At 45.1% G+C, this 26,797-nt stretch overlaps 1 protein-coding gene across 1 annotated transcript in view; it reads right to left on the bottom strand.

Annotated features, from left to right (window-relative positions):
• Positions 1 to 26,797, bottom strand: part of ADNP (activity dependent neuroprotector homeobox) — a 198,655-nt gene that overhangs the window by 44,680 nt on the left and 127,178 nt on the right. Inside the window, exon 3 of the mRNA XM_085619145.1 lies at positions 18,333 to 18,425. Coding sequence (XP_085475271.1) covers positions 18,333 to 18,425 — 93 coding nt within the window. The remainder of the gene's footprint in view (positions 1 to 18,332; positions 18,426 to 26,797) is intronic.

Below are 26,797 nucleotides of genomic sequence, written 5' to 3'. Positions count from 1 at the left end.
GCGCAAAGATGTTCTCCTGATACGAGAAATTGCTGCGAGATGAAGCATGAGCTAAGCCAGCCTTGGCCAATGAAAGGATGTAAAGAAGACTCATGAGCCAAAGAGGAGAAAGGATGAACTCCAGATTCTTGGCACCAGAGACAGAATAGAACCTCTTCCACTTCATTCGATAAGTTTTGTTTGTACTCTGAGCACGAGCTTGGGAAAGAATGCTTCTACACTCCGTGGACAAATTCAGGTTGAGAAATTCTGTGTTCAGTTGCCACGCTGTCAATTGAAGAGATGTGGGTTCCGGATGCAGCACTTGGCTCTGGGACATCGTCAGCAACAATGGGATTGGATCCAAGAGAATCAGTTGCTCCGCCGTCAGGAGAAGAAGCTCCATGTACCAATACTGGCGAGGCCAAGATGGTGCTATGAGGATCATCTTGCAGGACTCAGCCTTCATCTTCATGAGAAGCCTCGGCAGACGAGGAATGGGGGGGGGGGGGAGCGCGTAAACAAAGGCGCCTGACCATGCCATCGAAAACGCATTACCCCAGGAGCCCGGGTGGTGATGCCAGCTTGCGAAGCACCAGCATTTCTTTTTCTCTGGTGTCGCGAACAGATCTATGGATGGGTTGCCCCATAGCTGGAAGATGTTGTCCAGTGCCCTCTGGTCCAGCTCCCACTCGTGGCAGACTGACTTTAGCTTACTTAGTGAATCTACTGTCTCGTTGAGATTTTCCAGAATATGTTCGGCTTTCATCAAAATCCCATGTTGGATCGCCCATTCCCAGATACTTTGAGCTTTTAAAGACAACAGACGCGGCCTTGTGCCGCCCTGTTTGTTGACATAATGCATGGCCGTCGTATTGTCTGTCCTGATGAGGACCCATGAGTGTTTGATCCTCGGGAGGAACGCCTGAAGGGCCAAGCAAATCGCTCTCAGCTCCAGCAAGTTGATGTGCAGAAGATGATGCTGCTGTTGTCAACGGTCACTTATTTGTGAAGTGGCTTGCCTCATTGTTGTCGTTATCGTGACCATGTCCTCCAAAGATCCACTTCAAGTCCAGTTGCTCCTGAAGACGATGCATCCGCAGCCTGCAATGGGGTATCAGAGGAATGCAGGACAAGATGGATCCCAGGAGGGATTTGTAGAGGCAAACTGAAAGTGACTTTCTTCTTAGAAGGAGCCAAGCCACTGACAGCAGCTTGGTCTGTCTTTCCAGCAATTGAAATGCTCTGTTCAGAGACGTGTCTAATATGGCTCCCAGCAACACGGCATTCTTTGAAGGACGCAAGTTTGACATGTCCCTGTTGAGGGCAAGATCCAGATAGTTGAATAGCCTTGTGCAGGCTGTCACTGATTCTCTGGCTGCCGCTTTTGAAGGACCCGTTATCAGCCAGTCGTCCAGGTAGGGAAACACCTGGTGGTGTTGTCTTGAAGAAAATGAGTTTTTACTAGGTTCTAATTATTTCCTTACATTCCTCCATTCCTTGCCATCTCGTGACAAAACCCTGCCTACAGCCTCCATTTCTGCTGATGCTCAAAACTATTGCATAACCAAGTCCCCCTGTTCTTTGCAGTTAGCCAATTCATCAACAGAAAGCCATGAGACACCTGCGCCCTGTGTAAACAAGCTTGTATTTCATCTTCTGCTTGGTAAACATCCTTAGAACCTTGAGCAGGTTATCTGGACAATGGTCTGACTGACTGAGCCTTGCTCAAGCTGATTGAACAATGATCTGACTGCCGAGCCTTGATCAAGCTGATTGAACAATGGTCTGAATGCCGAGCCTTGATCAGGTCATCAACTACAAACACCGCCTTGATCAGGTCATCAACTACAAACACCGCCTTGATCAGGTTATCAACTACAAACATCGCCTTGATCAGGTCATCAACTACAAACATCGCCTTGATCAGGTCATCAACTGCAAACACCGCCCTGATTGAACAATGGACTGAATGTAAAAAAGAATGGAGTAAAAATGTATATAAGGCTTGTTCGCTGTGGAGTAAAACAGCAGCCTCCTGGGTTTTGTCTCGGACTAGCTTGGGACTCTGTTCCATAGCCCGGGCTATTGTAATAAAGGTGGTTTTCTCTGCAGACAAAGGTTTCCGGGTCCACTTTATTATATAAGGAGGGTAAGAGTAGACTCTGGTGATTCCTGCACCGCCAAGCCCCCACTCCTCCGTGAGGTGGGCTTTTCTTGGTTCTACAAATGGCGCCTGAACAGGGACACCACGGAGACGTAGGTCTGGCCCGGTGGTCGTGAGGGGGCCCGTGGTGGAAGTCCGACGGAGGTACCATACCCGAGGGACCATTTTGAGTCCGGTAGACCAGAAGTCTTGCACACAGTCTTCCCCATCCAGTCTTGGCCACCTGACTGCGTCCCGCTGGTGTCCCCTTAAGTGCGGTCTGTCTGGATCTGGACTCGTGCCTACGTCTGCAGAAGAGAACAACATTTTCAGGTAAGGGTGGACTGATCATCCACCACTTTGCTCTGTTTTCTGTCTGTATTGACTTTTGCAAAAGCCAAGCCAGTGTGGTGAGTGTTTTTCTCCCACTGCTGTCTGCCTGAAGTAAAAATATGCCAGTCAGTATTAAGTTTCGAAAGTTATGTTGTTGCGTATGTACAGAGGACTCCCTTATGGAGGCAGCCTGCCCGCTTCCTCCAGAAGGAACTCCAAGTTATGAGATGTATGTTAAATATGGGCCATCTGCTATCATGTTTGCTTCCTTATGGGAAAAATATTCGAAACAAAGCAATGTTGAACTACAGTGGCCACAGTTTGGCTCCTTTGATCTCCAGGCCCTTTCGAGCCTGGAGGAGCAGCTGCTTCGCAAACGGTCTCGTCAAGCCATGTTTGACGCCACCGCATTGTGGAGGAAAGAAATAGATCAAAGAATGAAAAAAAAGCAAGCGTTGAATAAAAAGAAAGAGAGGATGTCTACGGCGGATCATGCGAAAGCGCATTTAGAAAGGCAAATGCAACTTACCAGTATGCATCTGTTCTTGGCATGTAGAGCTGCAGATCTACACAATGTGCATAGATTGCCATCTGGTGTTGGGCCCGGATGTTTGCAGTTTTTCCTCTTGGAAAGTCTTTGGAATTCACGAGGTACGTGACTTCTCCTTTGGATCGTATTGCGCATGGGCTTCGGCTCCATCCTCAGATTGTTTTTCGCCAGCAGGGAAAGATGGAGCGTAGTAATAACAGTGAAGATGCCCATGTGTGTTGTATCTAAATAAGATAAACTGGAACAGATAAAGGTAGCCGGGGAGGCGGGTGGGCGTGTGTAGATCTGCAGCTCTACATGCCAGGAACAGATGCATACTGGTAAGTAGCATTTGCCGTTTGAGGCTTATGAGCTGCAGATTACACACTGTGCATAGATTATATAGCAGTACCCATCCTTAGCGGCGACCACCCGTTTCTGTTGCAGTGGTTTGAAATAATGTTTTGAGTACAGTCTGGCCCACACTAGCTTGTTGTTTAGTTTGCACATCTACACAATAGTGTTTCATGAAAGTGTGCGGTGTTGAACATGTAGTTGCCCTGCAGATATTATCTAACGGGATGTTGGCTAAAATGCCATGGAAGCCCCTATTTTACTTGTAGAGTGGGCTTTAGGGGGAACGGATAGCGTTCGTTTTGCTTTGTGGTAGCAAATTTGAATGCATTTGACAATCCACCTAGCTATCCCCGACTTGGAGATGGGGTTGCCTTTGTGTGGTGGTGAGAAAGAGACAGTTGTTTGGTCTTACGAAAAGGTTGTGTTCTCTCGATGTAGTAGGGTAAGGCTCGTTTGACATCTAATGTGTGAAGAGCTCTTTCTGCAACGGTCTGTGGTTGCAAGAAGAATACGGGTAGTTCTAGAGATTGGTTTCGATGAAAAGGAGAAATGACTTTAGGGAGGAATTTTGGGTTAGTACGGAGAACAACCTTGTTATGGTGCATTTGGAGAAAAGGTTCTTGAATGGTAAGTGCTTGTATCTCGCTGACCCTTCGGAGGGAAGTGATGGCTACAAGAAAGGCGGTTTTCCATGTTAGGAATTGAAGTTCACATTTGTGTAGAGGTTCACAGGGAGGCCCCATTAGTCTGGTGAGAACGATATTTAGGTTCCACACAAGTGAGGGTGGCACTCTGGGGGGAATTATTCTTTTGAGACCTTCCATGAAGGCTTTAATGGCAGGTACTCTAAAAATTGATAGATGTTGCCTGTTTTGTAGATAAGCTGCTATGGCTGCCAGGTGCAGTCTAATAAACTTATAGGCTAGATTGCATCTGTGGAGGTGTAGTAAATAGCCTATGATGTGTTGAATGGACACATCTAGGGGATTGATGGTATTGTGACAATAGACCACAAAACGTTTCCACGTGGCTGCTTAGCACGCTCTAGTGGTGGGTCGTCTAGCTTCTCTAATGACGTTCATGCAGTCAAGGGAAAGATTTAGATAACCGAATTCTAGGATTTCAGGAGCCAGATCGCAAGGTTGAGCTGAGATGGGTCTGGGTCTCTGAGTTAAGAGGTGTAACTTTTAGTGCGGTACTACAGATAGTTACAGCAGTGTGGTGTACCACGGTTGTCTGGCCCAAGTTGGAGCTACTAGAATTAGCGTGAGGGAGTGTTGTTGTAGTTTGCGTACCACTAATGGAATGAGTGGGAGAGGCGGAAAAGCGTATGCAAATCTGCCTGACCAGTTCATCCATATCGCATTGCCTTTGGACAATGGGTGTGGATATCTGGCGGCGCAGCTTGGGCATTTGGTGTTTTCGTGGGTGGCGAAGAGGTCTATTTCTGGATGCCCCCACATTTGAAAGTACGGGTGAAGAACTTGCGGGTGGAGTTCCCACTCGTGGATTTGTTGTGTCTGTCTGCTGAGCAGATCTGCCATAGTGTTATGGACTCCTGGGACATGTTGGGCTAGGAGAAAGATTTTCTGGGGTATGGCCCATCTCCATATGCTCTGTGCTAGCTGAGAGAGCTGTGGAGAGTGTGTGCCGCCTTGCTTTTGTATATAGTACATGGCTGGTATGTTGTCTGTGCGGACTAGGACTGCCTTGCCTGAAATCTGTGTTTGAAAAGATTTTAGGGCTAAAACTATGGCTAGTAACTCCAGATGGTTGATGTGGAGTAACTTTTGTTGAGGTGTCCACCAGCCCTGCATGGTGTGATGCAATAGGTGAGCTCCCCAGCCGAAGAGCGATGCGTCCGTTGTCAGTACTATCTGAGGAACCGGGTCCAGGAACGGTCGCCCTTTGGAAAGGTTTTTGGTGGTCCACCACTGCAGAGAGCGATGGGTACGACCGTCTACCAACACCAGATCTGTTAGTTGACCCTGGTCCTGGTTCCATTTGCGCGCTAAGCACTCTTGGAGAGGACGCATCTGGAGTCTTGCGTGAGGTACTATGAATATGCAAGAGGCCATCATCCCCATTAGTTGCATGAACACTCGAGCTGGAGTGTTGAGGCTGAAATTTGGCGCGTAGAGCCTGAATGCTTGCTATCCTGGCCGGACTGGGGTAGGCTAGCGCTCTTGAGGTGTCTATAGTGGCATCTAGGTATTGTTTTACGTGGGACGGTTGGAGATGGGACTTTGCGTGATTTACTGTGAAGCCCAGTTGGTGAAGTAGCTGGATAGTGGTGTGCGTGTGCTGTACACACTGGTTGTATGAACTGGCCTTTATTAGCCAGTTGTCTAGGTATGGGAAGACATGGATGTGTTGTCTCCGCAGGTGTGCTGCCACTACTGCTAGGCACTTGGTGAATACTCGTGGTGCTGTCGTGACTCCAAATGGGAGTACTTTGAATTGATAGTGTTGGCCGTCCACTACAAATCTGAGGAACTTCCTGTGAGCGTTGTGAACAGTAATGTGGAAATAGGTGTCTGAGGTCAAAAGTGGTCAGGAAATCGTTGTGGGAGAGCAGTGGAAGTACCTGCTGGAGTGTTACCATGTGAAAATGAGTGTATGCATCGGTTTGGGGGACTGAGGTCTAGGAGTGTCGTCCCTTTTTGGTATGAGAAAATATAGGGAGTAGACCCCCATATTTTGTTGTTTGGTAGGAACCCGTTCTATCGCCCCCTTTTGTAGGAGGTAGATTACCTCCTGTTTTAGTAGTATTAAATGTTCCTGTGACATTGGGCGTTGTCTGGGTGGAATGTTTGGGGGGGTAGATGTTAGTTGTAGGCAGTAGCCTGACCAAATTATTTGTGTTACCCATTTGTCTGAGGTGATGGTAGTCCAAACAGGAAGAAAATTTTGGAGTCTGCCCCCGACCGGAGAGGTATGGTCTGGGGGGAGTGGAGGGAAGTCATTGGGTAGGTGCGGAGGCAGAGCGGGCGGTATTTATTTTGCCCCTGCCCTCATTATTGTTGCCTCTGTATCCGCCTCTTTGGTAACCCCTTGTAAAGGTGGATTGGGTAGGGGCCTTGTATGAAGTGGAAGCGGTGTCAGAGGAGTAGCCTCTGGATGTGCTCCGAAAGCAAGAGCGGCGAAAGGAGCGCCTGGGAGGGTGCGATTGCAAGGCTCCCATAGACTTCGCCGTATTCGTGTCTTTTTTCATTTTTTCTAGGGCCTCATCCACTTTTGGGCCGAACAGATGTTCTTGGTCAAAGGGGTGGTTCAGGATGGAAGCTTGCACTTCTGGTTTAAAACCGGAGATCCTGAGCCAGGCATGGAGGAGGATGCTGGTATTAATGGCTCTAGAGGCGGTGTCAGCTGCATCTAGGGCACAGCGGATAGAGGTATTGGTAATGGTTTTGCCCTCCTGAATTAACTCAGTTGCCCTATTTTTATATTTGTCAGGGAGGTGTTGCATTATGGCTTCTAGTTCGTCATAATGGGCCCTGCCGTATCTTGCCCGTAGCGCTTGTGTATTAGCTATGCGCCATATGTTGGCAGCTTGGGATGCAGTGCGCTTGCCCGATGCATCCAAGAGTTTTGACTCTGTCAGGTGGTGGTGGTTCGCCTGACGCTTGGGAGTTTGTACTCTTTCGTGCTGTAGACACTACTAGGGAATCTAGTGGTGCCGGCCCTCTGATGTAGACGGAATCTGTAGGGGCGGCTTATATTTTTTGTCTATGCGCGGGTTATGACCCTGGCTCTGACTGGGTTTTTAAAGACCTCCGGCGCGTGTTTGATAACTCCTTTGAGCATGGGCAGTATGGAAGTGGCTCTATGCGAGGTGTCAAAAGTATCGAGAAGGAAGTCGTCCTCCACGGGGTCGGTATAGAGATCCACACCGTGATAGTGTGCAGCCCTTTGGAGTAAGTGGTTGAACCCCAATGAGTCTTCTGGTGGAGATGGTCTCGAAGGGTAGAGATCATCTTGCGGGACGTTAGGAATGTCAGGAATATTATAGTCGTCCCATGGGTCTGGGGAGCCTGTGGGAGTGGGGTCCCCTGCAGGTAGGTCATGGGGTGCGACCCCTATGTCATCATAGACATCATCATTATCATCCGGAGAGGGTGTGGGGGAATGAGGCGGGGGGGAGAAGGAGGTGGGGAAGGTGGAGGAGGTGGTGGTGACAGCATTCTGAAAGGGGAGATAGCAGTGTCCTTCCTCTTTGGAGGTGGAGCTGGGGCAGGCTTTTCCAGCTGTCTCTTTTTGGTGCTGAGCATCAAATGTCTGGTTTTGGGGTCCTTGATCAATGTCTTTTGCAAAGGATCAGGTGTAAAAAGTTCTTCCGAGGGTGGCTTGCCCGTTGGCGCCGAAGGCGTCGGGGCCGTTGGCTTTCTTATTTTAGAGTCTGCACTAATCCGCTGTTTGGAACTATGCGGCTTGGAAATGGCTGTCTGTTTACTCAGTGGCCTTGTGTTTTTTGCTCGGTTCCGGGGATGGTGTCGGTACCGAGGAGCTGGAGCTGGTTTTCGGCGTCGAGTGTTTTGGCACGGAGCTTGGTGCCGAGGAGGAGGCCATTTTCTTTTTCTGCATCGGTGCGGAGGAGTGTTTCTCGGCACAGACGGTGGGCTGGCTCGAGCACGAGCCGCCGGAAGGCTTAATAGGCTTCTTTACCAGTCCCGAAGGTGCGGTGTCGGAAGCAGTGTTTTTGGTCATGCCTAGGCCTGGAGGCGAAGGCGTGACCAAAGCCTTTTTCGGTGTCGTCGAGGGTGTGGTGATTTCGGTACTCACGACCTTCTGGGCCGGAGTGATGTCCTCCACATCTAAGCCGATGATTCAGGAGGCGCTGACGTGACCCTCGTCAGTGTGTTGTCCTTCTGGAGCGTCGCCGCCTTCCCCGAAGATGTCGTCTGGAATCGCCGTCGACGAGTGTGCCATAGTTCTTCGCGCCCTTCGGTCTCAAATGGTTTTCTTGGACCGGAAGGACTTGCACGCCGGACAATCTCGAGCCTCGTGTTCAGGGGAGAGGCAGAGGTTACATACTTCGTGAAGGTCAGTGTGGGGGAATTTGGACCCACATCGAGGGCACTTCTTGAAGGGAGTCCTTTCCATTAGTCAGGACCGGAGCTTGGGTAGGCCTGAAGGCCGTCGTCGACTGGAATCGAAGGTCTTGATCGATGAGAGCCGCGCCGAGTGTATAGATCGCGATTGAAAACAATACCCCGAATTGGGGTGAGGATTGCGCGTCGATAGAAGAACTGGAAACTGTTCGGAACCGGAGCGCAGAGCGCAAAGATCACATCCGAGCCCGATGGCGGAAAAAAACAATAGGAGGATGGAGCCGAAGCCCATGCGCAATATGATCCAAAGGAGGAGTCACATACCTCGTGACTTCCAAAGACTTTCTAAGAGGAAAAACAACTGCAAACACCCGCGCTGCACCCCCACCAGTGGTGGGTCAGGCTGCCTCATCCATTGTACCACTGCCTGATCCTTTGACTCCCGTCATCCTGCCAGCACCCCTCCCTCCAACAGTTCATACTGCCCCACCTATTGACCCAACCCCGACCATACATTCCCGTCTGCTTGATAATCAGTCTATTGGTAACCCTGTTGGTGACGCTTATGCCACTCCGGACCGGACAAGATGGTCCTCTCTTATGCCCAAATACCCCGTTTGGATTCTTCTGTACCCCTAGAAAGGAGTCTTTGAGGTCTGCTGAACTCGCTGGGGGTAGTGAAAGGGACGCTATGCGAAAACAATGTGCACTTTGGATAAATAATGGTAATATTTATGGCGTTAAAGATATCTGGCCGACGTTTAGACAATGGACGGCCATACAACAAACAGACATGGCCGAGTATATGTGCACACTTATAATGAAAAGATACGAAGCATTGTTCATAGATACTCCCCGGGGACTGATGGATTTAAAACTAACTATTGCCAAGGGTCATGTTCAGGGAGATGATATGCATGAAGCCCTTGTTACCATGATTGCATTCAGAGACACAACGGCTTTTCCGCCACCTCCGAATGACAAAGCCATGCCTATGAGAGAGACAGCTCCCGTCTTTATCTCTGCAGTGCCCGCCAATAACCAGGGTGTTGGAGCAGCCCCAGCCCACTGGCATAGGATGTGGGTGCATGTCCCATGGAAAAGAGCGGATGTTCTTCAATTGAAATCCCAATTACCAGATCCCCGTAAGAATCCAGCTCTTTACTATCAGGAATTAGGTCAGATTGTTTCCTCTGGTGTCCTTACCTTAGAGGATATCGACTTATTGTTCGGGTCAGTAGTATCACCCGACATATGGGACAAAATACGCCATGCCAACCATAATGCCGCTTTGCATGGCGACTGGACCGACTTTGAGAGGGTGGAGAATGACAGAGAGGGAGGGACTAAGCCTGATCCGGCTATTCTGGCTCTCCCAGGCCATCTGTTACAACTCATGAAGACCCTTTTGCCCGAAATAGCTGTTAATTGGGATAAGATAAATGTATGTAAACAACATAAGGATGAGTCTGTTGCTCATTTTTTCACCCGCTTCGAAACGGAGTACAAAAGTCACAGTGGATTAGACCCTAGAGCCCCTGGCTCGGGTTCAGTATTTAGTGATACATTTTTATCTAATTTATTACCGGATCTCTTGGCCCGCCTTAAGAAGGTTGCGAGTACGTGGTCAGCTCAGACTATGGCAGGCATCCTTGCCATGGCCCAATATCATGAGATTAGAGAGAATGAAGATAAAGACAAAGAGGTTAGGAAGAACAAGGATCTTAAAACGAAAGTTTTGTTACAACAAGCTTATCCACCCCGGGGACAAAATGCTAGAGGCCAAGGTCCGCCTTCGGACCAGTTCCAGAGGCTGCCCCAGCGCCCCCTTCAGTCTCCTTTACAGAGGTCCATAAGTTCGGCAGGTCCCGTTGATAAAGACCAGTGTGCCTACTGTAAGGCTTATGGCCACTGGGCTAGTGAATGCCCGGTATTAGCCTAAAATATTCAGTCAGGAAAAACTAGGCCCCGAACCCAAAGGGAAGGAAATATGGGACATCCTAGGCAGAGGCGTGCACCAGATCTAATGTTCGACCCCGTATGGGTCCGCCCCAGGGTACAGTTAACAGATTTGACAATGGGTATGAGGCCACTAGGACCTACTTTAACGATGATTATGATGAGACCGATGAGACAGGTTTCTACCAGCCATAGGAAAGCCAGGAAAGGGGTAATGTAAGAGTGCCTATTCCTGTGGATCAGCGAGGTCCTTATGTCCGGATGTCAGTTGCAGGGGATAAAAAGAAGTTTCTCATAGACACCGGGGCTACTAGATCCTCTGTTGCGCACACCTTGATACCGGAGGCACCCCTTTCTGGCTCTCTCAATGTCTCCGTGGGTTTTTCTGGGGTCCCTGTCACCAACCCCGTCTCTAAGCCTCTCCCGCTGGATCTCGGTCCAGCTCATGTGGATGCTCCTTTGATTCTCACAACCGGATGTAGTGAAAATTTGTTGGGTATGGATTTGTTAAAGGCTTTACATGCTACCATTTCTTGTAGTCCTGATGGTGTGTCCCTTACCATATCACCAGATTCCCCCGCCACTATGTTCCTCTCTGGACCCCTCCCTCCCGTTCTGCAGACCTTACCCTCATCACTTTGGGCCACTTCTGACACTGATGTAGGACCTCGACATTTCTCCGCATACTGTCCGTATCCAGCAAGGTGCCCAACTGCCCCGGCTTCACCAGTATCACCTTCCCCAGGAAGGTGAGACTGCCCTATTCTCTATAATTTCAGATCTGGTGAAGACCGGAGTAGTTGAGGAGACGCGTGGTAATGAGTGTAACAGCCTAATTATTCCAGTTCTTAAAAAATGTATTGATCCCTCTCCCGCAGCCCCAAAATCTATTGATTTGTCATCGATCTGCGGGCTCTAAACAAAATTACGGTCTCACAGTATCCCGTTGTCGCCGATATCACAGCCCTCTTGACCATGGTCCCAGCAACCGCCACTCATTTTTCTGTTATTGACCTAAAGAATGCGTTTTTCAGCATTCCCATACATCCGGACAGTAGACATCTTTTTGGTTTCTCCCTTGGAGGGCGGAGCTTCCGGTTCTGCCGTGCCCCCCAAGGTTTTACTGAAAGCCCCAGTATCTATAGTCAGGCTCTCAAGAATCAGTTGGACTCCATGACGCTCCCAGCAGGAGCCACTCTGTTGCAATATGTAGATGACCTCTTAATTGCAGCCACTTCTGCTAAACTTTGTGAACAAGCAACAGTACGTCTGCTTCACCACCTTGCCTCCCACAATCATAAGGTTTCCTTGAACAAATTGCAATTTTGTCGAGAGAAAGTGACCTACCTCGGCCACCTCCTCTCGAAGGAGGGAAGACAACTTACCGCTGACTGAGTGTCCCTTATTACCTCCATGCCTCCCCCTTTGACACAGAAACAAGTACGTGCCTTTATAGGCCTTACTTCCTATTGCAGACAATGGATCCCTAACTTCTCGGCCATTGTCAAACCTCTTTTAGCTCTCACTACTAAAGATATGCCAGAAAGAGGTTTTCCATGGACAACTGAACATGTGCCTGACTTTCAGACTTTCAAAGATGCCTTATGTACAGCTCCAGTGTTAAGCACCCCAGACTATGGCAAACAATTTTTTATTTTTGTCCATGAGACACATGGCTGCGCGTGCACGGCCTTAACTCAGATTTTTGGAGACAAACATCGCCCTTGTGCTTATTTCTCGGCTACACTTGACCCAGTAGCCCGAGCCCTCCCTGGATGTTTACACGCAACTGCTGCTGCTGCACTAATGGTCCACCAGAGCGCAGGTATTGTTATGTCTTCACCCTTGACCTTAATGGTCCCACATGCAGTAGATACCTTGCTCAACAACACCAAGACACAACACCTTACCAGTGCACGACTTACAGGTTATGAGCTCACTCTTTTTACCAGTCACATTGACATTAGGAGATGTAATATTCTAAACCCAGCTACACTACTCCCTACTGAGACGCAAGGGAAAAAGTCAGGTCTTCTGAGGAAGACCGCTAAAGGAGCTAGACATTTTGTAAAGACCCTTGGTGCCAATCTGAGCCCGAAGGGGAGAACCTTGAACTGATAGTGGCTCCTGTCTGCCGTAAAGTGGAGGAATTTCCTGTGCGATGGAAGAATGGGAACATGGAAATAGGCATCCTCTAGGTTTAGAGTAGCCATGAAATCTCCCGAATTTAGAAGCAGAAGAATGTCCTGCAAGACCGTTCAAAACGATGGGTCAATATAAAAACTCTGTGCTCATTTGGGGTTCAACCGACGGGAGTCTCTTCCTCAAATGAGGGATGAGCCAAAGCAAAGATGGTCAGGAGAGTGATGGCTGTCGAACTTGAAAAAGGGTCACTTCCTTTGGTAGTAACATTGATTACTTAAAACCAGTTTATCTGAGAAAAATACAGTTTAAGGGTCCTGGAACGAGAGAGGTGAATGAATGTTGTTGCAACTAGGAAGACCATTTTTAATGTGAGGAGGAGCAATGGATAACTGCATTGGCTCAAAAGAGGTACACAGGAGAAAAGTGAGAACCCAAATTAAGTTCCAATATGGCATTACAAAGGGCTTAGGGGGAAACATATGCTTCAAATCTTTAAGGAAATGCATCACAACCGGTGATTTAAACATGGGCGGCTAGCTCAGTAAATGTAAAAATGCGGAAGAGCTGACAAATCTATTACAATGCCAGCAGCAAATGCTTGCTAGGCCAAACACAAAACAACAATACATCTGACAGGCTGCCTACAACAGGTCCGTTTGGCAGGTACTGCACCAAGCCACAAACATATCCCGGCACACGCATACACAGATTTGTGCAGAAGGGCATCTGGCTGCCAGGAGAACATTAACTACTCTGTAAGGGAGGTCACAGGAGCAACTATCGCCGCTCAATCTGCATGCACGGGGGTGCATGGTACGCCGGCCTCAATGAAAGTCTCTGTCCTGCTGCTGCGACAGACTATCTTCCAAAAGCAGCAGCCTGATCGGAAGACAGACGCTCAGGAAAAAAAAAAATCAAAAACAACACTCTCCTGGCCAAATCTAGATCCACTCAGATGACTTGGGCCCAGTTGTTCCCGATTATCTTTAGAACTAGGGCCAGAAGAAGTGGTGGCAGGAGTCACACGAGTTCCAAGAACCAAGCTAGGCAGAATTTATCTCCATGAAATAGCCCTTTTGGGAACTCCAGTACGTAAAAGCATGGATATTACTGGTTCTCAGCAGTGGGAAAGAGGTCAAGCTAGGGTTCTCCCCATTGCAGAAGATGCCCTGTGCCACATCTGGTTTTAAATGCCCTTCATAATCTGCAAGTTGTCGTCAGCAGAGTGTCGCCCTGGCATTTAAATATCCTCCCAAGTGGTGTAGCACCAGGGAAATACCCCAACCCAATATTGATGGTCCATCACCACCGTCAACTCTGAGTGGGTTAGGGAGAGGAGTCTATCACTAGTCCAATTGCGGTTGAGCAGCCACCACTGTAGATATTGTGCAGTCTCCTCCTACACCTAGATGGAATCTGACAGGTTCCCTAGGTGCTGAATCCACTGAGACTTCAGGTCTCACTACAGAGGAGGCTAGCAGATCATGAAGCCATTGAGCCCCAGGACAGAGATTGCAATATCAGGATCATAGCATGAATGTACTGGGCTAATTCCACAGGAAATGCTTGAAAATGCACCATATACAGGATGGCTCAGGTTAAGGGGAGCTATCTGTAGGAATCAGGTGTGACTTCGGCAGGCTGAGCGAGAACCCTAATGATGTCAAGAGGTTTGCTATTGCCTCGAGGTGGTCCATGACCAACTGTGGTGCGCTTGCTTTCCAAAACCAGGTGTTGAGGTAGGGAAAGACTTTTACCCTCAACTTCCGAATATTGGCAGTAACTACTGCCATCACTTTTGTTAATACCCAAGTGGCACTGGTGAGCCCGAAAGGGAGCAATACAAACTGAAAGTGCCCGTGGCCCACCTTGAACAGCAGGTAGCATCTATGGGGCCTGTAGGAAAAAAAGTGAAAGTAGGTATTCTGTAGTTTCAGTGCCACCACAATCTGCAGGATCGGGGGAGAAAGAATCCCAGGTCAACGTGAGCATCTTAAATTTGTCCTTTCGCGGTTAAGTGTTGAGAGGGCGAAGATCCAAAATAGGATGAAGGCCTAGGCCTTAAGGCATAATGAATTAAGAAGAAGTGAAATTCAGTCCCTACTTTAGAGGCTACTACCATCTCTGTGGCTCTTTAAATCAAAACGGCCTGCACCGCCAGAAGCAAAACAGACAGGAGGAGAAAGCTCCGGACAGATGACAGTTGTGGTGGGTCTAAAGGGAACGGTAGGGGTCTGTTGGACATTTTAGAGGTCCCAACTGTTGGATGTAATGTAATGCTACCCCAGGAAAAAGTGGCTGACCATGCTTCCTACCGGTTGGCTGTGTGCGGCTAAGTGCGCACTATAGAGATTTGAGATAGTAGCTGGATGGGTTGGGTTTCGGACATACACCATCCTTGATGGCCTGGTCGTGGTCTGTGGGGCCCACAGTGCTAACCTCAAAAGGCCTAGGAGGCCTTATGTGCAGGACAGTTGGGCCCGATGCGTTTGATAAGCCAAGCTGTAGGCATATCCACAGAAAGGGCGGAACGGTTGGAGAGATTGCCACCTAGATTCGAAAGGCCCAAAAAGTCTACCATGGCATAGCAGGTGGGAACTGTCTACGGGCATGTCCATCAAGGCATCCTGGATGGCCCAGGAGAAACCTATGGCTCTCATTCATGAAATACAGTGGAGCACCACACTCTGTGGTGTATTTGCTGAAGCAGATGACAAAAAAGGCCCATCTTGAATAGTTTGGGCCACAGAAGCCTACAAGACTTCAAGGACTGCTGCCAAGATCATACCAGACATTTACCACAGCAGCACATGTGTAGCGCCCAAGTAGGCAACGGGCACTGACCGACCTCAAGGCAAGGCTGGCTGAGGAAAACAATTGTTCACCAAAAGTTTCAATATGTTTGGACACCCTGTCAGCAGGGGTAGTCAGAAATGTCTTAAGGTTCAACTCTGCTGGTGGATGCCTGCACCACCAAACTTTCAGGAGTTGAATGTTCGTTCAAGAAATCCAAGTGGCCTCGTACAGGTCTACGACAACAAGTGGCTTGTCGATTGACCAGAGGGGTCAAGTCCATGGTTTTGTCCCAAATGCTTAACAATGAGAGCTACGATGAAGGGGAGGGGAATTTCCGTTAATTACTGGCCAGGTTGAAGGACCTCCATGAACACATCTGTTTTTACCACCACAGTTAGGAGGTCAAGAAAGGCAACTGCCCTTCTATTCTCCGTTGTGAAATAAATACTTTCTTTTCTTCATCACTGGCTCAGTTAGGGAAACCAATCCAGTTAACAGCCACACTATCCAAAACAGTGGCATCTTGTAGGTCCATGTACCAACTGACTTCATCAGATCGAAAATCTATACTATCTCCTCTATTGTCATTTCTATATGGCTGGCTCTGGTCGGAGTCTGGGCCAAAAAGATGGTTTGGTGTCTGTGCACGTTGTGCAGCAGCGGAATAGTGTCTCTCCGACGGATTTATGTGCACCATGTGGCCTCTGGCAGCGTCGTGACTGAGTTGGATACTATAATAGGTTGCAGCCCCACCTACAGTGCCATTGACATTCAAGGGAATGGCCCAGATTACAGTGCAGAGTTGACACCAACTTTGAGGTGAAACCCTAAGTGGGTTCAATGATCATAGCCATAGACTGTGCCCAGGACGGATCCGACAACAGTGCTCTGATCGGAGACTCCTGCAAATCCTTAGGGCCCAATGGCACACCAGAAGGAGCCGGAGGTATGTTGAACATCTGCAGCATGGTCTCCCTAAGGCCTTTGATTACCTATGATGTCTGTGGCAGACCTGGAATTTGTGGTGCATCAGGACTAAGGATGGAATCAGCTCCTCGGTGGAACCAGACCAAGAGAGACAAAACCACTGCATTTTCACAGGAGGATGAGAGCAGCCAGATGGGGCCGCGACTTGCTTGGACTTATTTTTTTTAATTAGACTTTCCTTAAGACTTCAAATGCAACAAAGATCTGGTGAGGATTTGCAATCTTGAGTTTTTCTGGAATGGGACCTGCATAGACCCTTGCAAAGCTTTACCATGCAGAGCTTGGTTTAGTGCTCTCTGATATCTACTGGATTCATCTGGACACTGTGGTTGCAAGCCTTGAAGTCCTGCGACACCCAAATACCAAAGGCACACCTTGTATGGAGGATCATTCAGAGACCTCTATATTTGACAGTTTCTACAAGTTTTAACCATGTAGTTTTAGAGGGAGACAACCCCTTGCAGACTGGATTTTTTTAAATGAAAAATCTCTTAACAGAATGAAGGGGCGTAGTGGAGCTCTGGATCAGCGAGTGAAGGGGGGAATAAGTAACACCAGCATGCATGGGTGGGGGTTGTTACATGAAACTCTGCTTGCCACTTCAGAAGGTAAAAGCGGTTGGCACGGAGTAGCATGATGCCACCTATCGGCATGCGCACGCCCCACTGCTACAGTTTTCCTGATACAGTCTGGCAATTAAGGATCTTCACAAGATGAGTAATCTGTGGTTAGAAGTATCCATTAGAATTTAGGTACATCATTTGATAACAATAAGAGGTTAACTTACTTGTTACAGTCCAGGAGACTTAAGATTATTCCAGTCTTTGGGACAGTGATTAATTGTGTCATTCAATTATTTAACACCTGTAAATGCATGATAAATATTAACTCAAGTGTGTATCCCTTACAACTTATAGTGCAGGAGTCCAAGGCACTAACTTACAAGTGGGGAAAAAGATGTTCAGAAGTGGACTGGGCTTCTATCGAAGTAACTTACATTTTTTTTATCATAAGTCTATTACCCGGAAGTAGTAGTAATATTGGTGCTTCTTGTGATGATCTGTGTTGTCTAATCTGAATGTCCATTTGAACTGTGAGATCATCCTAGACTGGATGCATGAATTCATACATATGTATGATGTACTTAACAATTGAGGGCTACCTAAGCTGCATCTGACCCCTGGAAGATAGTGAGTTCAAACAAGATCTGGGCAATGGAGTAAAAGAAATTGAGAGTAAAGTTATGTGGTATTCTTAAAACCACTTTGGGCCTAGTCATACTTAGGATTTGATTCCAATTTGCTTGAGTGAAATATATTAAGATTTAGAATGAGCATTGCACACCACATCTTTTTTGAAAGGTGGGCACCTGATGTTTCTTCAATCCTGTGGCCATCTGTTAGCAGTTCAGTCCAAACCGTGATACACTTTTTGTGAGTTTTCCAAATCTGTACTAATCTATCTTCTTAAAAACAAGACCATTTTAGTGGTCGTTTAGATTTCCAAATGTTAGCCACTCCTCTGACATGCTGTGGGCTGCTGATTAATTAGGGCTTAAAAATAGACAGATTCTGGTGACTGGTTAAATAAAATTAATGTATTCTTTGATGGGGATAGCGGTTATTGTTGAATTTACTAGGTTATAGTGATTATTTAGTATTTAATATTTTCAATTAAGCATGTGTGTGCACTTTTGTTATTTGATGATTTAACCAAGATATGCTTTGATAGATTATTAGGGTGTAAAAGGTAAAGGAGCCATGGAATATTAAAAATTGTAGGAGTTGATAATAAGGTTGGTGTTAAGGGTAGAGAAGGGAATAATTAAAATATTCCTTACACTTTATGTACCTGCTTATTGGGGGTCCTGAACTCTGTTATAATAACATGCATCAGAGTAGCAAAATCATGGATAATTTAGTTCGTAGCATGGATACTTTCAGAAGTGAATGCACTATGAACAGCAACGCCAGCAAATAAAAGCAACCTTTTACTGAGAACCAATTTCAAACAATGAAACTGTAGCAAATAAAAAGGGAACATTACAAACCTGATTTTTAGTAAGAGTAGGATCCCATAATCCTACATCATCCCATGTAGTGTTCTTCACATAAAAGTCATTTGGTTCAAATGATTTGAAATCCTGAAAGGTATAAGGTAAAACAGTTTATGAGCAAAAAGTTGGACTTTTGATTCAATTTACTTCAAGTTATATACCTGCATTATTAGCTGTCCACAGGAGAAAAATTTCACTTGTGGTAATGGACCTGCTAGGTTGGTATATTCGCCTCAAGATAAACGTTTCATGAAGATAAACCTTGAATGCCTACTCTACACCGTATACATTGACTCCACTACTTTGTGGAGCACTACGCAACAACCACATTGTGGGACACTATTATTTTTTTGTTCAAATACTTTTATCAGTTATTTGCATAATCAACCAAGTGAGACAGTGTGATAACAAAAAAGACCAGTTGTTGTGCATAAACATGGAGTTGATATCGCAAACAAAATTGAATGAGCAAAACAGCAACAGACCAAATAGGAAGAGAGGAAAGAAGAAAAAAAAAAAAAAAGAAAAAGAAGAGGGAAAAAAAAGTCATACGGAAAACCAGAGCAAATCGGTACATATAGGTTGTGTTACAGGTACAATATACAAACCTCATCTTTACAGCACACAGTTCAACAGAACAGTAAGCAGTTAAGTTCTCATATTAACGAACGAGAGTAAGCTAATTACCTAACCGCTTCAAAATGATTTTATCGGCAAATGGAAAATAATTAGGTTGGAGTGATCAACACAAACTATTGTTGCAACGAGATGAAGTGAAGGAGTAGTTATTTGAAGGTAGTTTGGTGTAAAGAACAGTAGTATCAACCGAGATCCACATGGGTTTCTTGGAACGGCAAGGTGAGAGTTGTCTGCTCCTCTGAGGAATGAGAGCCAATCTCGCCACATGTGAAACACAATACTAGTATTCTTCCAATTAGAGCTAATGAGTTTACAAGCTAATATTAGCATTAGGTCTATAGATTGCTATTGGATCAAGCCCAGAATGTTTTTAATGAAGTCACTGATATTCTTCTAGTATGTTTGCAATGTGGGGGAAATAGAAGAGCATATGTGATAGGTCCCTCTTATATTCACTGCAGTACCAGCAATTGGGGTCCCGTCTTAGCTTGAGTTTGCAGTGGTTTTTTTTTAATCCTAAAGGATCTGTTGATGAGCAGGAATTTAATCTGAGATATCATTGGTATTACTTTATTAGTGAACGGAGATTTGTAAATTTTGTTCCAGTCAAAGTTCATGTTGCTTTGGTGTATTTCTGACTCCCAATTTTGTTAATTTTGTAGGTGTTTAGTAGATTTTGGTGAGAGCAGCTTGGAGGCCATGGAGAGTATGTGGCTAGACTTACTTAAGTTGGAAAGAAGTAAGGATTAAAATGTATCCTTAATCAAGTCGGAGTACTTAACCCCTTCCATGCTGCGCAGATTCCGCCGCTGTGCTGACGGAATCTTGCGCGGGCGTGGTCATGACGGAACGGTTCCGTCATGAGCACAGCTCAACCGTGGCTCATGACGGAACCGTTCCGTCATGAGCACCGAAGGGGTTAAGATAGCTGTAGCTTTAGTTTTAGAAACTTGTAGAGGTCTAAGATATTTTATAGAGAACATTTTTGGAGGCTGGAGAAGTGGAGTAGAGCGGTGCAGTTTACTGGTGTTAAACTTGGTTAATAACTTTCCTCGACCAATCATCCCATTGAATTGGTTTTCCGTCAAGTTACAATTTCGGGTTGTGCCAAAGGGAAGCCAAATTGGAATTTCTGATTCTTATATCAGAGGTAGTTCATTCTTAATAAAGCATTTTTTGTGTTATGATGTATTTAAAGTGCGGAGGATTTGGGAATTTTTCATCGGCCGATAGGTAATAATGGGTCTGTCTTCTACTAAAGTCAATTCAATCCATACTGCTATGTAGTCTACCTCGTTAGCAAACTATTTGTTGCCTTGTTTGAAAAGGAATTTTTTTCAAAACAAGAATGGGTGTGGCTCCAGTCAGCAAGGCTGAGCCGATAAACAAGTAGAACTAACAAAGATGCCAATGCTGACGAATAATTTGAGATATTTAGCTGTAGAAGAAAGAAAAAAACAACTACGGACGTACTACTGAATAGTATTTAATCGCAAAGAATCTGTTTTTTACAATGATTTCATTTATCACAAAAAACATGATCTGGACACACAGACGTAATGAAGACAAATATACACAAAAAAAAAAAAAAAAAGAATTGAGGGACAACAATTAATACAATCAAAAAGTGAAACTCTACTGTCCTAATGACAGAGGTCCAGCTCTAACAAAGAATCTTACACCACTCCTCATTCACACACACAACTCATACAAACAATACAGTTTAGTCACCCTTTGGTTCTAATTGTAAACACAAAAGGTGTCTCCGTCCATAACAACTTGGGAGTGAGACCCGCTAAATAAGGTGTGCACAAACGTATATTCAATTTGTTAGGTTTGACATTGTTTTAAGGCTGCATAAAATCAAAACACCAGAGGCGGACTTGAAGTACATGTGACTGGAGAACAAAGGAAGAAGGTCTACGCGTTTCGAACCCCGTTAGTTTTAAGATGGGGTTCTCATCAGGACCATAGCACCGGCGAAAGGTGGGATGCTAGTACCCTTTCAGGATTTCAGCAGAGGGATACTCGTAGTAGGATGAGCCCGAGAAGAAAGATGGATGATAAAGACGTGTGGAGTCAATCCGTCAAGGTGGAGGTCACAAGATGAAATTTGACCCGTGCTCTAAGTTGGAAGTGGAGCGATTCCTCACATGTAGTGTGCCAGATGGACGTGCAGCGTTTTCTGTCACAAGTTGAAAGCGGCGAAACTAATTCGTGGCTAGGTTCCGGCGTCTAAGAAGTCCGTCGGGAACAGGAAGCTTCCTGTTCCCGACGGACTTCTTCTTATCTTCTTCTTATCATCCATCTTTCTTCTCGGCCTCATCCTACTACGAGTATCCCTCTGCTGAAATCCTGAAAGGGTACTAGCATCCCACCATTCGCTGGTGCTATGGTCCTGATGAGAACCCCATCTTAAAACTAACGGGGTTCGAAACGCGTAGACCTTCTTCCTTTGTTCTCCAGTCACATGTACTTCAAGTCCGCTTCTGGTGTTTTGATTTTATGCAGCCTTAAAACAATGTCAAACCTAACAAATTGAATATACGTTTGTGCACACCTTATTTAGCGGATCTCGCTCCAAGTTGTTATGGACGGAGACACCTTTTGTGTTTACAATTAGAACCAAAGGGTGACTAAACTGTATTGTTTGTATGAGTTGTGTGTGTGAATGAGGAGTGGTGTAAGATTGTTTGTTAGAGCTGGACCTCTGTCATTAGGACAGTAGAGTTTCACTTTTTGATTGTATTAATTGTTGTCCCTCAATTCTTTTTTTTGAGTATATTTGTCTTCATTACGTCTGTGTGTCCAGATCATGTTTTTGTGATAAATGAAATCATTGTAAAAAACAGATTCTTTGCGATTAAATACTATTCAGTAGTACGTCCGTAGTTGTTTTTTCCTTTCTTCTACGGCTAAATATCTCAAATTATTCGTCAGCATTGGCATCTTTGTTAGTTCTACTTGTTTGAAAAGGAAGGCAGCTTGGTAATTCTTGAAGCTAGGAAGGCCAATACCATCCATATCTCTAGGTATATGGAATTTAAGTCAGATTCTTGTTTTCTTATTTTGCCGTAAGAATTTGTTAAATATTATATCAGTTCTACGGGGGGGGGGTAGTCTTCAGAGATTGTCAGCGCAAGCGTACTATTTAGATAATTGATAAGTTGGGGTCATTATTTTCAGAGTTTCAGCTCTTCCCCCACCAGGAAATCAATGTGGGTGACCAATCTTTTAGTAATGCCTTAATCTTTTTGAGGGTAATCGCTTCATGGTGTTTGAGGATGTAGATGAGATTTTTGGTAAATACTACCCTAAATATGTGATATAATTCTGTTGCCATGCAAGACCTGAGTCCCCTAAAATTTCTTTAGAGATTAGGTTATATAAGGGTGATGCCTGAAACCGGTCCCTGGGTGCTTGTTTTACGGTCCAGGGAGGGCCTGGCCTGGCAGTTCAGGCTGCACTGTTCCCATGGGGAACAGGGTCACGTCTGGGTCCAAACTGGAATGGCGTGGTGAGCAAAATAACTATGGATAAAACCCAGATCTGTGACTAGGGGGGTGAATGTTTGACAATGTTCAACATTGCGTCCATTATCTTTTTGCGATGCAGATTTAAAAATGTAACCTCAGATTTATGTTTGAGTAGTCCAAGACCAAGGAAATTTTGGTTGATGACATTTAAGTGGTAATAGAGGAGGGAGCGTTTTTAGTGACAACTAAGATGTCGTCTATGTAGGCAGTCGTTTAATAGTGTTTTTTCCAAATTGGACACCTGATATTTCTCAGTTTTCCCTCAGGTTGGTAAGGAGAACCTCTTGAGAAGGGGGGTGGGGGCAGCCTTTTCTGGTTCCATGTTCTAGCAGGAATGGGGTGGAAATAGTGCCTTCGGCTCTAACCCTAGCAATCTGTTTGTAGATTAGTACCATTATCATTCTTATAAGTTCAGCCAAGTTGAATTTCTTGAGAACGAAGTTTAGCAATTTCTTTTTTCTGTGTCTAATGTAATAGCTATTGTTGGGGTGTAGAGTGTTTTGGCGTTTTAAATGATGTGGCAAAGTATTCTTGTATTATCATTGGATAATGTATTTTTAAGAATCCAACTTGAGATGGGTGTATTATATTATATATGTACTTTTATAATCTGGTGGAGGGTATCATTGCATAGAACTTACAGTTCAAGTTTAATACTGAAATTGGTCTGTAGTTTTTTGGAAAACATTGCATCCTTCCTTTCCTTAGGAATAACCTCTGCTGGAGTACCTGAGACCTGGCTGGTATTAGAAAAAAATGTGTGAATAGATTCAATAAAGGGGGGGGGGGGGGGTTTGGAGGTCATAGTGGAGTAAAACACAAAAAATTGTGCAATTTACCAGTTTGGCCCTGGGGCTGTTGAGCTTTTTCATTTGCTTTTATAATTTCTCCTTCAAGATGGGTCCATTAATTCCATTCCCTCGTTTGACAGTTTAAGTAATCTAGTATTATAGAGATATAGGCCACATTTTCTTTTATCAATTGAGGTCCTAGTAGGCCTTGAGCCAAGCATGTTATCGGTACCACTTGGGTTCTAATATGATTTATTGGCAAGATATGGATGCCTAGAGATGGAAAATATGTGATAGCAAGTCATAACTCTTTGCCTTTTGTGTTACCACTCCACTACCAAGATACCTTAATGTAAATGGACATGTATACATAATTTTTATTGAGAATTTTATTATAAAAAAAAAATACAATTCTAGAAATGTGATTATATAAATTCAAAATTATAATTGAAATTATGACTATATTAAGTACATCAAGCAAAATCTAAGTGTTTTAATTTGTTTTCCCACACCTGGTGGTGAACGACCATGCAGCATCATGAGGAAGACTGAAACAAGCACATCCCATCCCTCTGACCCCCAGTGTATAACTCATTTATTGTCAAACTTCCAACATGGAGTTACGCTGACAAGCCCACAGGACTACTCGTATTGTAAAACTTTGCTAGAGGCAGCTCAAGTAAAGAATTGCATTCCACTGTTACGACACAGCAAAAAACGTGCAAAGCAATACTGCTCCTCAAGTATTTTACCACAGGCAGTGCAGGAGCCTCTTTACTATGAAGAGAGATTTACAGACTATTAAGCAAAAAGCTGAAGCAAGTGTCAGTGATGATGCTGGAACGAGTGAGTGCACAAGTTAACGCTTAAACAGAAGAACATCATTAAAGTCAAACGTGTATGCTTAAGAATGTATAATTTGTGGAAACATAAAATGCTACAAGGGAACATCAACGCATGAGTAATTATTCAAGACCACGGAGCATAGAGTTCACAAAAGGCTTCAAAAGTGTGTAACCATTAATTGTGATTCAAATATCTTAGCAGTTTGTAGTAGGGACATAGTGGCTGCAGAAGCCCATTATCATGCACATTATTATAGGAATATAAAGGGTTAAAGCAAAGGAGGAAGATCATGCAGCTAGCATTCAAACTGATGGTCACTACAAAAATATGAGAAATAAAGCACATGATGAACTATTTCAAGACATTAGAACTGTGATTATTCCTAACCAAGATGTGTCCAAATCTTCTCGGGTTTGTTAGGTTGAACCACTCAGTTAGAATGGGGTGGAACCTGTTAGAGCTCCAAGCCCATTAAGTGGTCGCAGTGGCACGGATGCGGCAGTAGGTGCGCCAAAGGCAAGCCAGTCTGCATCCGTCCATGACTGACGGGGCTAGTTATGCCTAAAAACTCACAGATACCTCGGAAGACCTCAGACTAACACTCTGTAGACTACCAACTAGACTGCTCAACCTTGTCTCAGCTATCAAAACTAGGACTACTAAACAAAACAGTCCTTCCACTGAACCGACTAAACAAACTGCCCCCCACCAATCTTTGCCCCAACTGAGATCCCCAACTTCGCCCACTAGCTTATGGTTTTCTATCTATGGTCAAACATTAACTGAAAATTTTTCAATTATCAGACTCTGAAAATATGGATCTCCCATTTCTAACAGAAACTTGGCCAACGACCGAATCCTCACCTGACACCTTAGCTGCTTTTCCTGAAAATTATCATCTATTTCAAACCAATCGATCTACAGACAAAATTGGTGGAAATGTAGCAGCAAACATTAGGAAACGCCTCAGGTGTTCTAATCTTGTATCTTTTGATATTCTAGTGGTCAATAGAATTTCAATTAAACTGGATTGCTTAGCTGCCTCCCTAACTTGTGCTCTGGTATGCAGACCACTAAGGCTGCATGCCTCATTTCCCTCAATCTTTGCCAAAACACATTTCTCCCTTAGAAATCGATTATGTAAACCTACTGATAATCGGGAACTTCAACTACTGGGCAAACCCCCCTAATGTAACAGGCAGGGCAAAAAGAGGAAAACTACTCCTCTGAGGGTAACTGGTTTGTCAAAGAGATAACAGCCATCTACTAGTTATACATTAGTAGAAGTAACATGGCGTTCATAGTTAACAGCGATAGAAAAGCCAAGGTTAAAGTAGTTGGCTAGTTCCAATTAGTACGCATAGTAGCAACGGAGCATGAAGCGGTTCTTATACAGCTCATAAGGTGATGTTGGACGGTAATCATAAACCACTGAGAAAACAATAGTATTTTATTGAAGGACAATATCAAACACCATAACGAGTGACTGTATAAAGAAACCATTGAATGCAAGAGTCCATATCAACAAAGACTTAGAATCCACTTAGGACAAGGGCGTTCATAGATCCAGTGTAAACCATTGGAAGGATTGTTAAGATTAAGAGACCTGAAAGTGTATTCACGAGATCTATATATACACATGCAAAAAGAAACATTTGATGTGTGGTAAATAATTTAATTACCGGGACTTAATTTGATACGGAAACATAATAAAATAGCTCAGTAAATAAGAGGCAGAATCCGTGGTATTAGAGGTTCGGAATGGGCTTTATTCCAATGATCGATTATAATCGGTTGCTCCAAGTTCCGTCACCACGAAGGTTCAGGAAGTGAAGTACATACATTATTGACAAGAAATGACTTTTATAGAACATACATTACAATGAAATAGATGCGGTAGGCGTAACAATTGATAAGGAAAATGACGATTCACCTGCGTAACCGAAAATGGGCGTAATGAGGAGTAAAAAGGAACATAATTGGTTATGATGTCATATATAGGTGGATCTATAAGATTATACTTGGCATAGATGCGCGCGCAGCAGCATGACGTGTGATTGACGTGCAACTAGGGGGTGAGGGGGACTTGACATTTAGCTCTACATGTGGAGACAAGAAGTCTGGGGGGTCAAGTCAACCTAATCCCAAATCATATCTAACATCCTATGTTTAAAGAACTATGTTATCCACAAAGGAAGGACTCTTGGACAAAATCTATTCTATACTGACTGTGTGTGCGTGCACAAGCGTCTAAGTGTCTACACTAGATGCGAGGGCAGGAATCTTCGATAGTAACAGGGCTATGAATTACTTGCATAAAGACAGAGAAGCCGGGCCCTTTGCTCGGTAGCTGGAAGAATGTTTACTTAAACTACTAGACAGGAATGCATTGGGCAGGGAACGGAGCAGATAACTCGAAGGTGAAATACAGTTTTTGGCAGGCAGGCAAACCGGCCGATGTCGGCTCCGTGAGCCGCGCAGAGAATGAGACAAAGTTCATGGTCACAGATGCAGGCTCAGACTGGAGCTTTCAGAGGCAGAAGGCAAGAAGAGTTTGATGACAGAATCAGGGCCTACTTGCCTGAACTGTAAAATGGCATAAGTGAACCATATAAAGCCGGTGGCCTTTCATACTTAGGAATGGAAT

The sequence above is a fragment of the Triturus cristatus genome, chromosome 7, assembly GCF_964204655.1.
Source record: "Triturus cristatus chromosome 7, aTriCri1.1, whole genome shotgun sequence".
Classification (NCBI taxonomy): domain Eukaryota; kingdom Metazoa; phylum Chordata; class Amphibia; order Caudata; family Salamandridae; genus Triturus; species Triturus cristatus.
Note: the sequence above shows the minus strand (reverse complement) of the source record. Positions and strands in the feature narration are given on the sequence as shown.